This window comes from Ascidiella aspersa, chromosome 8 (genome assembly GCF_963924565.1).
Source record: "Ascidiella aspersa chromosome 8, kaAscAspe10.2, whole genome shotgun sequence".
NCBI lineage: Eukaryota > Metazoa > Chordata > Ascidiacea > Phlebobranchia > Ascidiidae > Ascidiella > Ascidiella aspersa.
Genome location: NC_139454.1, coordinates 21651231 through 21664716, shown reverse-complemented (window position 1 = coordinate 21664716; position 13486 = coordinate 21651231). Strand labels below are relative to the sequence as shown.

General features: G+C 37.2%; 1 protein-coding gene across 1 annotated transcript; it reads left to right on the top strand.

The window, feature by feature from the left end:
* The first annotated feature begins 1940 nt into the window (after positions 1-1940).
* Positions 1941-11082, top strand: LOC146136849 (uncharacterized). The gene is made up of 6 exons (XM_083395673.1): positions 1941-2112; positions 3021-3229; positions 5596-5710; positions 6250-6419; positions 7639-7805; positions 9109-11082. Exons 1-6 carry the CDS (start codon positions 1970-1972, stop codon positions 9493-9495), a joined length of 1191 nt encoding a protein of 396 aa, XP_083251799.1. The 5' UTR covers positions 1941-1969; the 3' UTR covers positions 9496-11082.
* Positions 11083-13486: the final 2404 nt, after the last annotated feature.

Below are 13486 nucleotides of genomic sequence, written 5' to 3'. Positions count from 1 at the left end.
AAGGTTTGAAGTAACATATGTTTTGTAACGCTTGACAGAGGATGAGTTGCACCAGTTGCATATCAAATAGCATTATAGTCGAGAACTTACATGGATGGAGCAGTCAAGGCGCAAGAAAACGGCAGTTTAATTTGGAGGCGTTTCATCTTAATCACATATGAATGCCCGTGCTCCGGTTACAATTTAAGCTGGGGGTAAATTAAACAGCACGGGATGGTTATTTGCAATAAAAAGGGTAAGGCGGTTAAACTGTGTAGAAACAGTTAAAATGGGAATAATTTGCCGAGCTGTTCTCATTTTTAGGGATTTAATTAATGTAATTAGCAGCAGACTCGCTTCTGGGTCGCCGCTTTATTAAAACGTGTGGCCTGTAACGGGGAGTACAATCCCTCCTACGGCTTTCTCCCAGTCCCTGCCAGGTCTCTGGCTCGATAGAGAGCGTTTGCTGTGGTTGCGGCAGAAACTGACCGCGTCAAAATTGGAGCTGAATCAGCCCGGCGTAAGTCGCAACACTCGTGACGCATTCCCAGTATAAAGTGCGGACAATGCGTTTTTTATCTTATGATATTCAAAACGCTTTCAAACCTTTATCCGTCGAACTGTGCTAAAACTTTAGAATCTGAATTTATTATATCCAATTTATGAACAGAAGCAAGGTCTTCAGACGAAACCGCGAAGTTAAGCAAATATGCGATCGCGACGTCATATGCATTCTTGAGTCGAAACATTTTGAATAGAACTGTATTGTTTATACTAGAAACGGGGCTTCTTTAATAGCTGTTGCGAAGAATGAATGAATCAGTGTTGTTGTTATTAATACAATGCTACCGTTCACTCTAAGCCCAACACGTCATACGAAGCGAAAGGGCTTGAAAACTATTAGTCTAAACAGGGATGACCAACTTTTTTTGCAGAATGGGCTGCATTGCCACTTGAAAAATTTCGATGGGCCACAAAACCCATTAAATTAAAGGGGTGACGTCATAAGTTACGTCATATCGTGACGTCAAAAAGCAACTGAACTTATAAACACCCGCTCTTTGAGAGGAATCTAGTGCGCAAATATGCAAGTAAATCTCGGCCTTATCGCGCGAAGCGCAAAAAAAATGAATTTGCATGCCGAATCCTGCCCTTTGGACTGAAATATTTTCTCTAAACGGTCTGCAGAACCACACATTTAGATAGACACACACCTTGCTTAACAATGACGGGTGCACAAGTGTTCGATGGATGTTGAAATGCGGCATTAGACTTAATTATAGTCTCACGAAACAAAATAAGATTAGGCGTACATCAAATAATGCGCGTTCTACACGTTTTGGTGATAGTCGAAACCATCGTTTTAAATAAAGGCTACTGAAAGCGAGAATAAGTGGTGGGCCGCTCGTATACATCAGGCAGGCAAATACACCAGCTTATTTCTTAGGAAGGCTGATATGGATATATTGCTATCCAACGCAATAACTAGAATGAATGTTTGTGACCAAAAAAAGAGAAATTTTAACCTATTAAACTAAAATTATGACGAATTTTGATATAAATTTTTGGTTTGATCTGAATCTAACGTGATAAACTATATAGGCCTACGTGGTTAATGTCAGCTGTGCATACCATTATTCCCAATAAAGATACAAACAGATAAAACGCGTTTAGTTATTGTAACTGAATTTTGATAAAATTTTCCGAGTCATTTTTGAAAAGTTAACTGCAGTTTTTGTTAATTTTGTAGATAATCTTTGTGCATTTTGTAATTAATTTTGACTTGAAATAAGTTTGACGAAATTTTGACCTTTGTCCAAGTAAAAAATAATCGCCCCAAGTTATGACTATAAAGTTCGCCATATACTTGCTATTGCGTGCTTTCTTTTAGAATAAAGTGTGTTTTCGAGTGACAAACATTTTCCTACAAACTTAACAGTTTTTCCGTTTTTAGAATTAAGTGTAACAAACTGCAAAACAAGCGTCTGCTATGATCGTGAACGCGTCGCTTAACGCGACATGGAATATCACCGGCCAGTGTGTTTTAAACACAAAAGGACCAGTCGAAGTGATTCTGTCGACAGCCCTGCTGGTTATCAATCTTGTGCTCATCGTCGGTCTGCTGCTTCAAATGTAGGTTGATCGGTGAATTGCGTAAGGATCTGTTGTACTACTAAGTGAGCAGAAGGTCAAGCCTTTGTTTTTTTTATTGATGGATTGGGTTACGCTTTTTTGCAGACTTTGCTTTCTCGTTTTAGTTTTGAAGCAATGTTAAAGGTCCGCTTCAGCTCAGGTTGGATACTAATTTCCAAAATTGTCTACCAAACTATTTATATCAATAAAGAATTGGCAAAACTTTTGAGGGTTGTTTGTGGTTGAAAACAATCTAAAGGCCAAGTTCAAGTTCGATTTGACTTCATAAAACAGGGTTTCCCAACCCTAGGGGGCCATGAATCATTTTCAAGGGCAATAACATTTTTTTTCTATGAATTTTTCAAAATTTTCAAAGGCGGCCACGGTGTAAAAAGGTTGAGAACCCCTGCCGTAAAACAAACTAAGGTGATTGAAATCAAAGCGCTGCATCTCATACAATGTTCTTCGCTCGTTGTAGTCGTGTTCCAAGATTAGCGATTTCGTAATCTGCAGAGTTGTAATGACTTATCTTGAATTAAGTGCACTTAATGTGTAAAATGGCTTTACTAAAGTCATGTAGATAAATGACTTGAATTTGCCTTTGTTACCCAATCAATCATTCTCAATTAAAATACTTTAATTATGAAACATCAACTTGTTTTGTTTTAATTTTTCTGTGAAATATTGCTGAAAATTTGTTTGATGCGAAAGCCATTACTTCGACATGACCAATGACTTGTGCTGGGACTTGTAATGAACTTTGGCTTGGCTATATCTAGTGAAAACGACATGACAGATATTTTACAAATGACTTTACTTCGACTTAAATCATTTCAAACCGTCTTGTTTAGAAAACCAGCAAATCTGTTTAAAACCTACAAAGAGCGTAAACGCTTTTACTTCAACAGAAAGCGTCTCACCACCCGTGTTATTGCCTTCTACGCGTTCAACGTTGTGCTCGTCAGTTTTATGTCATGCGTCATTCGAGCACTGGAGCAGTTCACTGAGTTCTACGGCGACCCGGTGCTAGGCCAAAGTTACAGCATAACCACGACGCACGCAGACACTACATTATGGTGGCTTTTCGTCAAATCGACAATGGTGATCTTTTTCGTTGGTAAGCTGGCGTTTTGAAGAACACAACCCACACCAGTGTTTATGCGTATACCAGTGTTGTAATGACATAGGTCAATGACTTGGCTTAAGTGCACTTAAGTAACTGTTTTCAAATGACTTGACTTGACTTAAGTCTTTTGGACAAATAATTTGACTTTAGTCTTTTAGACAAATGACTTGGTTTGAACTTGAGTGTTTTCATTGGCCATTTTTTTTGTGAAATTGGGTTATTTATCCTAATTTTTGCACATAAAACAATTTGCTTTGGGTATTTTTTTAGTTGAGTTTTTACTCATAATAATTGGACGAGTTTACCCAATTTCATTATCTTAACGTGTATTTTAATAATAAATTTCAAAGCCAAAAAGGTCGAGTAGATCGACAGCATCTTGATTAAGACGTTTCGATACGAACTTGTATCATCTTCAGTTAGTGTGACTGAAAAGCAAATCAAAGCTTCACTTATAAAAGGCAGGACGCAATTGTTACACTAACTGAAGATGATACAAGTTCGTATCGAAACGTCTTAATCAAGATGCTGTCGATCTACTCGACCTTTTTGGCTTTGAAATTTATTATTAAACTACATTAACGTGTATTTTTTATAAAATAAGCCAAGCTTGGAATTAACTTGCTTTAATTATGTCTTGACTTGTTATTTAATCAAAACGACTTGACTTGGACTTCAGTTGTTTTTACATAAAACTTGACTTAGAGATAAGTTATTTTACAAATGATTTAACTGGGACTTAAGTCATTTCAAAATGACTTGTTTACCACACTGGTGTATACCCTGCGAAAGAAAATGGCGACCTTTTTCTGTGTTTGTGCATACCGGCAATAAGTTTAAAGGATTCACGAAAGCTGGACGAGAAACTTTAAACGGCAAAAGTTTAGATTACAGCCTTTGCCAAGTGTTTTTCTTCCGGGTATAAACGCGGCGTTGAGCAAATTCGATTCGAAACGACATATTGCTGACACAATGGGTCAAAACTTGCTGAGGCGGCAGCTAATTCAAGCTGATAACGCAAATGTGAGAAATAAGCGACTTCCCAGCAGACGTTAAAAAACGAAACTGCTCATAGCTTTCGCAGGCAGGGACGAATCCAGAGGGGATCACTAGGCCATGTTATTTTTTAAACCACATTTTACCCGGGATCAGAGTAGAAATTTTTTTTTTGTTACCGGAACAATGTAAATTGTTTTTACCGGAACGCAAGAAATTTTCAGACATGACGTCACAACTTTACGTCATAACAAGACGCATAAAATAAGTAACCAAAAAGAACCCCGAGGTTATCTTTATGTGTCGTGCACTAATATGTGACAGAAATCTTAGTTTGAAATACATTCGAAAAGATGGCGGGATTGGCTCGTGATAAAGGAACATGGCATGACTAAAAATAACAAACAGATTTTACCTATAAGGCGTACATGAGTAACTGCTGTTCAACCGGAAAGCCGTGCCAGACCATCACCACTCACTCTTAAAATGTTGATACAAACTTCTTTGCGTGATTCAAACGAATTGGTTTCTGTTATTATTTTGGCAAGTGTTTCGTAACCTTTTTTTGACTTGCGGCACCCTACATAAATTATAAATGGATCGCGGCAGCCCTGCTCGTATTTTCGCTCAGTGGATGAATTGTAACATTACAATAAACGAGATTGAAACAGCACAAGAATTGTGCAACCAGGTTGAAAAAAAACTTTTTAATTTTTGGCACTTTTATCGTACCGGTACACAAAACATTGTTTTAATAAGCTTATACCAAAAGAGCAGCAATTGTAATTCTAAAGAATTAAAAGTATCTCCCGGCACCCTTGTTAAAAATGGCATCCTTTAGAGCAGTGCTCTTCAACCTTTTTTGGTTTGGTGAACCCTTAAAGTTGTTTGACGAACTTATGCACCCTGTTTACAGTTAAACTGAGGTAAGAAGCGATATGAAAAAATCATTATGTATATCAATATCATAATGTCAATTAAACCGAGCGGAGCTGCCGAAGTTTTACACACTGTCGGTGAGAGTTTGATTTTGGCTGCAGGCTGCTTGCGAGTACTATTGCATGTATATTAATGATTCATTGAAAGTTTGTGATGCACCATTGCATAACTTATACCTTTTAGTAATGATGCACCACAAGCATATTTTTCTGCACCCTAGGGATATTTTGTGCACACCGTTGAAGAGCAATGCTATAGAGTGCCGCGACACCCAGGTTGAGAATCATTAGCACAATAGTAACTATAAATCGCAGTGTTTAACCAGCATCAACACATGTTCTGACTTTATTGCTAGGAGTGTGACGTAAATATACAGAAGCTAGATTGGGAATTCCCACTCTAAACTGCTTCCTTGTGTGTAGTGTTCTATGGAAGCATCGCTCTCGTCACGCTCGCGCTGACGTGGAACTTAATGCAGCAGAGCGGAACGGTAGCCGGGTTTGCCCCTCACAAGATGTCGCCTTCCAAGTCAACAAGGTTGTTTGTTCCGCGTCATAGTTGATAGCAAACTTGTTTTTTTTATGTATATTTACGGCCAAATGATGTATTTTGTTAAATACACCAAACTCTTTGTGAAGTGGCGCCTAGTTGAAATGTGTGACGTCACACTGAAGGTCGATCTGACCTTTTCTATGCTCACATCCAAAAACCATACCGCGAAACATTGAGTTTGTTAAAATATAAGCGAAATGCCTTTCTTTCCAATGTAGGGTCAAATTAATTTTTTTGCGATTGTTACTTAAAGATATCAGTGATCCAAGATACCCGCAATACCTGTTCATAATACCTTACTTACTTTTTGTAAGTAACGCTACTTTTTGTGTAATTGTTTGTCATTTCGCTATAATTCGTATATAAATTAGTCAGGCCCTGGTCAGACAATAAACAAGAATATATGCAGAATTTCCGCTATTTTTTTAAATTTTTTTATACGTTCAACCACTGGTGTCCCTAAGGGGCCTTTTTTCCGAATCCTGCAGTAACGGCGTAGGCTTAACGCAGGTTTTGCTTTGTAGGGGACGTTGTGCGATCAGTGAGAGAGTCCTCGCGTTCTTGTTGATCGCACTTGTGTGGGTTATTCCAACGGTAGGCATTGTGATCAGCATCAACGTTAGCAACTGCAGCAAACAGTTGAAATGCCCTTTCAGTTACTCGCCGAAGAACAGCTCACAAAACATCGTCGGCGGTAAGTTTGCAGCCAACGGGAAATTTACAGCTTTTAACAGTAACCTTATGGATTTTGGCTGTAGCAATCCAATATAGTTTCACGCGTAAAACTTAGGATAAATAGCTCAATTTTATAACTAAATGATAAATGCAAACAAACAATCAACCCGTCATTTGCCCAAAAGACTTAAGTCAAGTCAAGTCATTTAAACACAGTAACGTAAGTGCACTTAAGTCAAGTCACTGACTTAAGTCATTACAACACTCCATAAAAGGTTGGAGTGTCCATTTTTTTAACATTTTATTTTGATTGAAATGAAATGACTTGCTATGATAATGATTAGACTACGGATTGACATTTTTTAGGAAATAATTTTATTTGGACCTAACTATAAGCATACTGTTTGTAGGTTGTAGCAAAACTAAGACCTATTAAGAATATCAAAGCCCATAAAGAAATAGGTAGCATTTTGAATGTTTTGATATCTCTTTAGTTATTTTCAATATCGTTTGTTTTATTATTATTAATTGTTTTCAAAATCGACTAAACTTATTTTGCAAATGACTTGACTAGAGATTAAGTAATTCCAAAATGACTTGTTTACAACACGTATGTAACACAATATGCTGTGACGCCTTAAACCAGTGTTGTTGTAAACAAGTCATTTTGAAATGACTTAAGTCCAAGTCAAGTCATTTGAAAAATAACTTAAATCCAAGTCAAGTCTTTTGCAAAAATAACAAGTCAAGTCCCAGTCCAAGTCATCGGTTGCCCAAGTCAAATCCCAGTCAAGTCCTTATGAGTGCAAGTCAATTTAAAGTCATGTCATTGACATAAAAGTAAATTATTAAACCATTAAAATTGGTAAACTCGTCCGATTATAAGCAACAATTTAACTAAAAAACTAACACAAACGCAATATGCAACAATAAAAGTGTTTAATGTACAAAACTTGAGATAAATTTTAATGAAAACACTTAGTTTAATCCCAAGTTATTTATTGAAATAACTTAAGTCCAAGTCCAAGTCAAGTCTTTTATCTAAAATAGTTAAGTCAAGTCAAGCCATTTTTGTCAAAAAATTCAAGTCAAGTCATTTGAAAACAGTGAATTAGTGCACTTAAGTCAAGTCAATGACTTAAGTCATTACAACACTGCCTTAAACACGCACTATTAGCACCGAAGTGACGCAAAGAAACTATTTAACTAACCGTGGCCTTATTTACCTGCATTGCTAGATTTCGCGCTGTGCTCGAAGGTGATTATTCCGATGGCTAAGCAGACGGTGTACGTGGGCTTGGTGTTTTGCTGCATCGCAATCATACTGCTGATAATCTGTCTCTTGCGTGCTTTATACTGGTATCACGTCATCCGTTCACGGCTCTCCAAGAACAATTCAAACCAGGTAAGCCCAATATTAAGGACCACAAGTCAAAATTTCAATAACTTGAGTTGATTGGACAAATATCTTAAGTTAGGTGTATCGCTGATTTGTTTTTATTACCTTATTATTTTAAAGTTGTCTCATTTTCCCTAAATTTGTACCAGCTGTTTTGCTTTATGCTTATTTTTGGCATGGCTTAGTAAATCAAAATTAAGAATAAAATAAAATGATTTTAACAGTTTATAGTTTATTTTATACAAGTGGAAGGGACGTGAGTTGTTCAGCTGATAACTTGAATTGGATCTTTGGTTGTTTTTTTTGTCAAACTGGTTTGGCTTGAATTTAATTTTTTTTTTAAACAAGCCATGTTTACAATATTTTTCCCAGCTAAGCGCGACACCAGAACGCCATTAAGCTTAGTCGTTCGCCATCGAAAATTTTGTCGCTTTGTCTAAGCCTCACTAAAGGCAGATGTTAGCGTTCTTAACCTAGTGCCACCCTAAAATTGTCACAAATGAAAAAAAACGGATCCTCTGGTAATTTAAATTTTCTTACCAACGTTTTTTTATTTATATTATTATGCCTGGTAGCAACAGTTTATATACTAAAATTGATACTTTTGTTTATAACTTTGGTAGCCGTATCCCATATTAAAGCAGGGGCGATTCGTAACTTGAAATCGGCATGTACTCGTATGCAATACTTTATGCCAAATCGTTGACTTACTAAAGGCTAAATCGTTTACTTTAAACTTTCACACTGAACAATTCGACATGTTTTTCCCATGTAACTGTATTTTACCGGACCCTTGATTGTTTTGAAACACCGACCACTGACTGTTTTAATTACTTTCCTACATTTAAAGTTACCTGACTTATAATCCGATTTCGATTTAATTAAATAGCAAAAATGCTCTCCAACGAGATGCCTGGTCGTTCTTTACAGTTTTCACTTATTTTCAAAGTAGAACAAGTGATGTATTTTGAAATATATCGGTGTGTAATTGGGTTATAGATTGGTTGCCATGTAAAGGATATAACTTAGTTTTATTAACTACTCAAAAATCTTCTGTATTTAAGTGTATTTTTGTGTTTCTTCAAGGTATACTTGTGACATTGTTCTGCAAATTACCAACTTAAGTAAGCAATGTATATTATGACAAAAGGTCCTTTATTTAAACCTTAAGCCTCAAAATATAATTGTCTAATGGCTCGAAAACACGCCTTTCCTGATAAAAGACGCTTTCGCCTTTTGATCTTCCTGTATGTTTGATAAGCAAATCAAATTGAATGTGTCGGAAAATCTTTTTAAAATCCTCTTTCAGGAGAGCGGCCAAACCGGGACAGCACCGGAGGGGAGTCCATCCGATCAGCAGGCGACGCCTTCGACGCCTTCGACGCCGAAGAAAAGCAAATCAGGATACCTGCTGTTGCACAAGACCAAGAAGGAGCTGCTCGTCATTTTCGCCATATCGGTGGTCTACGTTATAGGCACCATGTTCATTGTAGTGCATGTGTTGGTGACCGACCATACGGACGCCGTGGAACCGCCCGGAGCCAGCAGCTCGATTATGTCAGTGGTTTTCACGAACTTCGCGCCTTGCGCCGCTACCCTGGCCTCTGTTTTGCTTTGCATTTACATGAACTCGCTTAACAACGCGTTAAGGGCGAACCTGTACGCAGTCGCCGGCTTCTTCTCCCGTTTGTGTTGAACGCAGCGCTGCGCGTTTTTTTGCTTTTTGAGGTCGGCTTGCAGGTTACTGAAAAGCAGAGTTGGATCAATTACATTAATTCAGGTCTATTGCAATTACAGTTACAACTACTCCCTTAAATATTTCAATTGCATTACAATTACATTAAAAACTGTAAACTTTAGTTTTCTTAATATCAATTTATTGAGCTGTCTGAACATTCACTGTCAACAACATTCACTAATATCATTACAGTTTTTTATGTTAATTGATTGGTATTCTCGTAATAGTTATTGGTATTTAATTGCCGTCTTCGACCCCCAGAGAAAAGGCAAACGACCCACCCGGGGGTCGCCACCCTGAGGTTGGAAACCACTGCTTTATAAGTAATATCTGTACTATAGCAACCACTAATGCATAGCTCAATAGCCAACATTTTAAATCGTTAAGGTTGTTTCAGTATAATTTGGTGTTGCAGTCGGTGGACCCAGGATTAAGTGTTGATAAACACGTAACAGTTACCATAAGGTTTTGTTTGGTTTATTAGGTTGCCATTTTTGCGCAAACCAAATATCACTGCTGGACGGCACTTTAACATGGACATTATATTCTTTATTTTAAGATGCAACTTTTATTTTGAAAGGCAATGACGAAAAGCTGGCGTGGCACCAATGAATTTGGCCTAAACCGTTCTATGTACGCTTTATGTCAGCAATATTGCAGCATATATACATTATATAGTCACATATTAACACTATAAATCGTTTAACGCCCATTTAAAATATTTCTGTTCTGTTCTGTTCTGTTTTGTATTATATTTTTCGCACTATTTCTGTAGCGTTACGAACTTAGCACCAGATGCACTGGTTGCTAACATTATTTTATAGTGTATTTGTTTTGTAATTCTTAAATTTATTGGCCAGGGTTACCAGGCTATAGCAGTTGTAAGACATTGGAAATGTAATTTACTAATGATATTTCATAAATTAGAACCCATGACTTATTTTAATGACTTTTTTAACATGTGTCGATTCTCCATGCAAATCAAAACTAAAGTCAGGGAAAGCGGAATATCGCCCGAACTATAGGCTCAGAACAAATGCAATTTAGTCTTTAACACACATAGTTTTCGCCATCATGCACCTTCAAACAGGGCCACGCGCAATTTACACACCGCTTATGTATGATATAATTATTTGCATTAATTAGCTCATTGAAATTAACCTTCGCCTTTTGTACATTACACAAGATTTACAATAGTATAGTCAACTAACATTATTATATATAGATGGCGGAAAACGTTTCACTTTGGGCGAGAAGGTTTAATATTGTTTTTATAAGTTCAGTGTTGGTATTTCTTGCCCTCTATGGCTTGTCGCTTGGTACGACTTAGCTGTTTTACATAAAAAAAACTTCAGTTTATTAGTAAGAGTTCTGGAGTATAAACATTTTGAACTTTTGTTGCCTATTTGTAATTCATACACAGCTGCATGTTGTCTACAGACAAGCGTTTAGGTTGTTATTCTATACACAAACTTCCGCTGTACGGATTAAATCACCCTTTCTAATTAGCCTACTCTGTAATTGGAAAGTGTATCCGCCAAGTATAGTGCCCATTTCTTTCTAACAACAATGCAATTCGAAATTTTGGCGACTAAGCCGATTAGTAGATTAAATGGTAAAAGTGATTTTTTTAGTTAAAAATTAATGCAAATTAAAAAAAAGAGTTATTACATTTTCTGTTAAGCCGTTTAACTGAAAGCAAGGCACCAAACTCATTTTTCCAATTTCTCGTGTTTTCCATTAAAAATTGGAATTTGGTATTTCTTACTAAAGGCGGATGTACCACGTCAAATATTCAGCAATATTTATTTTTTGACAGTGTAATAACTTTGATAAGTGGACCCGTAAATACAAGCATCGATTGAACAAAAGACGTATTGTAAAGATGTATAGATTAAACATGAAAAAGTGGAACAAAATACTTTCGAAAGGTGCAATAAATTTAGTCCTTTATCTAGTCTAGCCTATAGTTAAATGTGGCACATTTGTGGTTTGCAAATCCTGTTATTTAAAAATTGTAGTTTAAAAATGACCCTTATATTTTGTGGAAAACATTGAAACTCAGGGCATAAAATATGCTTCTGTATCGCTTAAGTTGGCAAACTTTTAATTTTTGATGAAGGGTGACTTACTGAGATAATTTGAGAAAGTCAGCGGGCCGTATCAACATAACTAATAATGTTTTTTTTGAATAAATTGTATGTTTTGTATGTGTACAAGCTTGATTTTATACGCATACAAACGTTTTTGGCAGCATACGTTACCTCAATACAGAAAAGTAGAGTAGCATAATCGCCCACTTAAAGTTTAACATTTTCAAGGGCCGATTGGTACCAGCACAAGTTAACATTTTTTTAAATACGGAAAGTAGTCTGTTGTGTAAATTTACAGGATTTTTATGGACATATCTCAAACTGAGACAGCTTGACTTGTCCAGAACGTGTAAACAATTAGAGCACGTGACGTGACGAAAAAGTTTTTTTTGTTTTCAAATGGTATCTCGGCCTGTGCCTAATGGTACTGAGGACCACAGGTTTGAAACCCATGTTTAAAATATTGCAATGCGACGCATATCCTTTGGGTTTAAACGAGTTGATTAAAACGGGCTACGATATATACCAGACAGTTGAACTCGCACAATGAGCGAAACAATTTTGGATTTACGGATTTAAAATGAGCAAAATGGATGGTTTGGTTGGTAGACATGACTTCGTGGACAATCCCCTCAATCCGCCCCCGCTATCAAACCATCTTTAAACAACGTTTCGTGACCGGGCTTAAAAGATTACATATCTGTATTTATTTATTACTCAAACTTGTATTAAATATACAAAACCGTACTAAAATAAACACAAGTACAGTAGGACAGATCCCAAGAAAGTAGGACTATATATCGAGTAATAAAACGAGTAATCACGTAAAGCACTCAACGTGTTTGAAACGAAAATATTGAACTGTAATTATGTTTCAAAACGACTCATCGTGTCATAATCGGTTAGGAAACGCTGCTGAGCGCAAATTAAGTCAAGTGTCTGGTCTGTTTTTTCCCCAGCTTAGTAAGGGCAAGTCCCCCAAAAAGCCTAATTCCGTGGGGGCGGCCACAAAACGTCGTGCCCCATGCGAATTACGTATGTAAGAGATTGGGCCGTTCGACTGCTTTTCCTGACAAGCACCTGCACCTTTTCCGATCGATTTTGGCCAACCGCTTAATACCTGTCAGCGCGGCATCCCGTCAAAGCACTGACGGAGTTCCTCGAATATTAAACGAGCAACTTCCCAGCGCTTAAGGCTCGAGTTTACAGGGCATTCAGCTACGCCCATGCAGTCCTGCTTAGCCTGGGTAGGCGTGAAACCGTGCTATAGGCATTCCAAATGCTGGTGACTTTGTGTATTGCTGTCAGCAGTCGAGCGATGCGGTCAATCGCACATGGAAGTTCTATACTAACGACGTGACGCGAAGCCCGTTTGTGACGACGAATTCCGACGTGCTTGGTCACTGCTTGCTTTTAGAGTTTTGTGTGTTGGCTTGCATGTAGCTGGGAGTTTGTAGAGACTTCTTTGTTGATTTGGCGCTACTTTAACCAGCTTTGCCAACAAACAGTGTGGAGATGTTTAGCTATTTTGAGCGGATAGTTCTTTGGTCTCTAGCATAGTTTAATCGTTTTTTATGGAAAAAGTCTATAATAGGCGTACAATTTCTACAGACGAGGAAGCAACGCTAAAGAAAGAAGGAAAAGCGTTTTTGCAGAACTTCATTTAACAGCTTAATCAAACAGAAAAATATCTCAATCGTAAATCCAGTTTTCAATTCGAAACCATGTTTGACGTATCCTAATGCTAAGAATTTACCACTTTTCTTGAAACGCAAATATACTGCCAGACGTTTAGCTGTCCGCCATTTATAGATTATTAGATTTAGAACGGCTTCAGCAGATAAAATTTTGTTCTA

Coding starts and splice junctions, on each gene's coding strand:
- LOC146136849 (XM_083395673.1), top strand. CDS start 1,970: ATGATCGTGAACGCGTCGCTTAACGCGACATGGAATATCACCGGCCAG. Junction 5,711..6,249: donor TCGCCTTCCAAGTCAACAAG/GTTGTTTGTTCC, acceptor TTTGCTTTGTAG/GGGACGTTGTGCGATCAGTG. Junction 7,806..9,108: donor CCAAGAACAATTCAAACCAG/GTAAGCCCAATA, acceptor ATCCTCTTTCAG/GAGAGCGGCCAAACCGGGAC.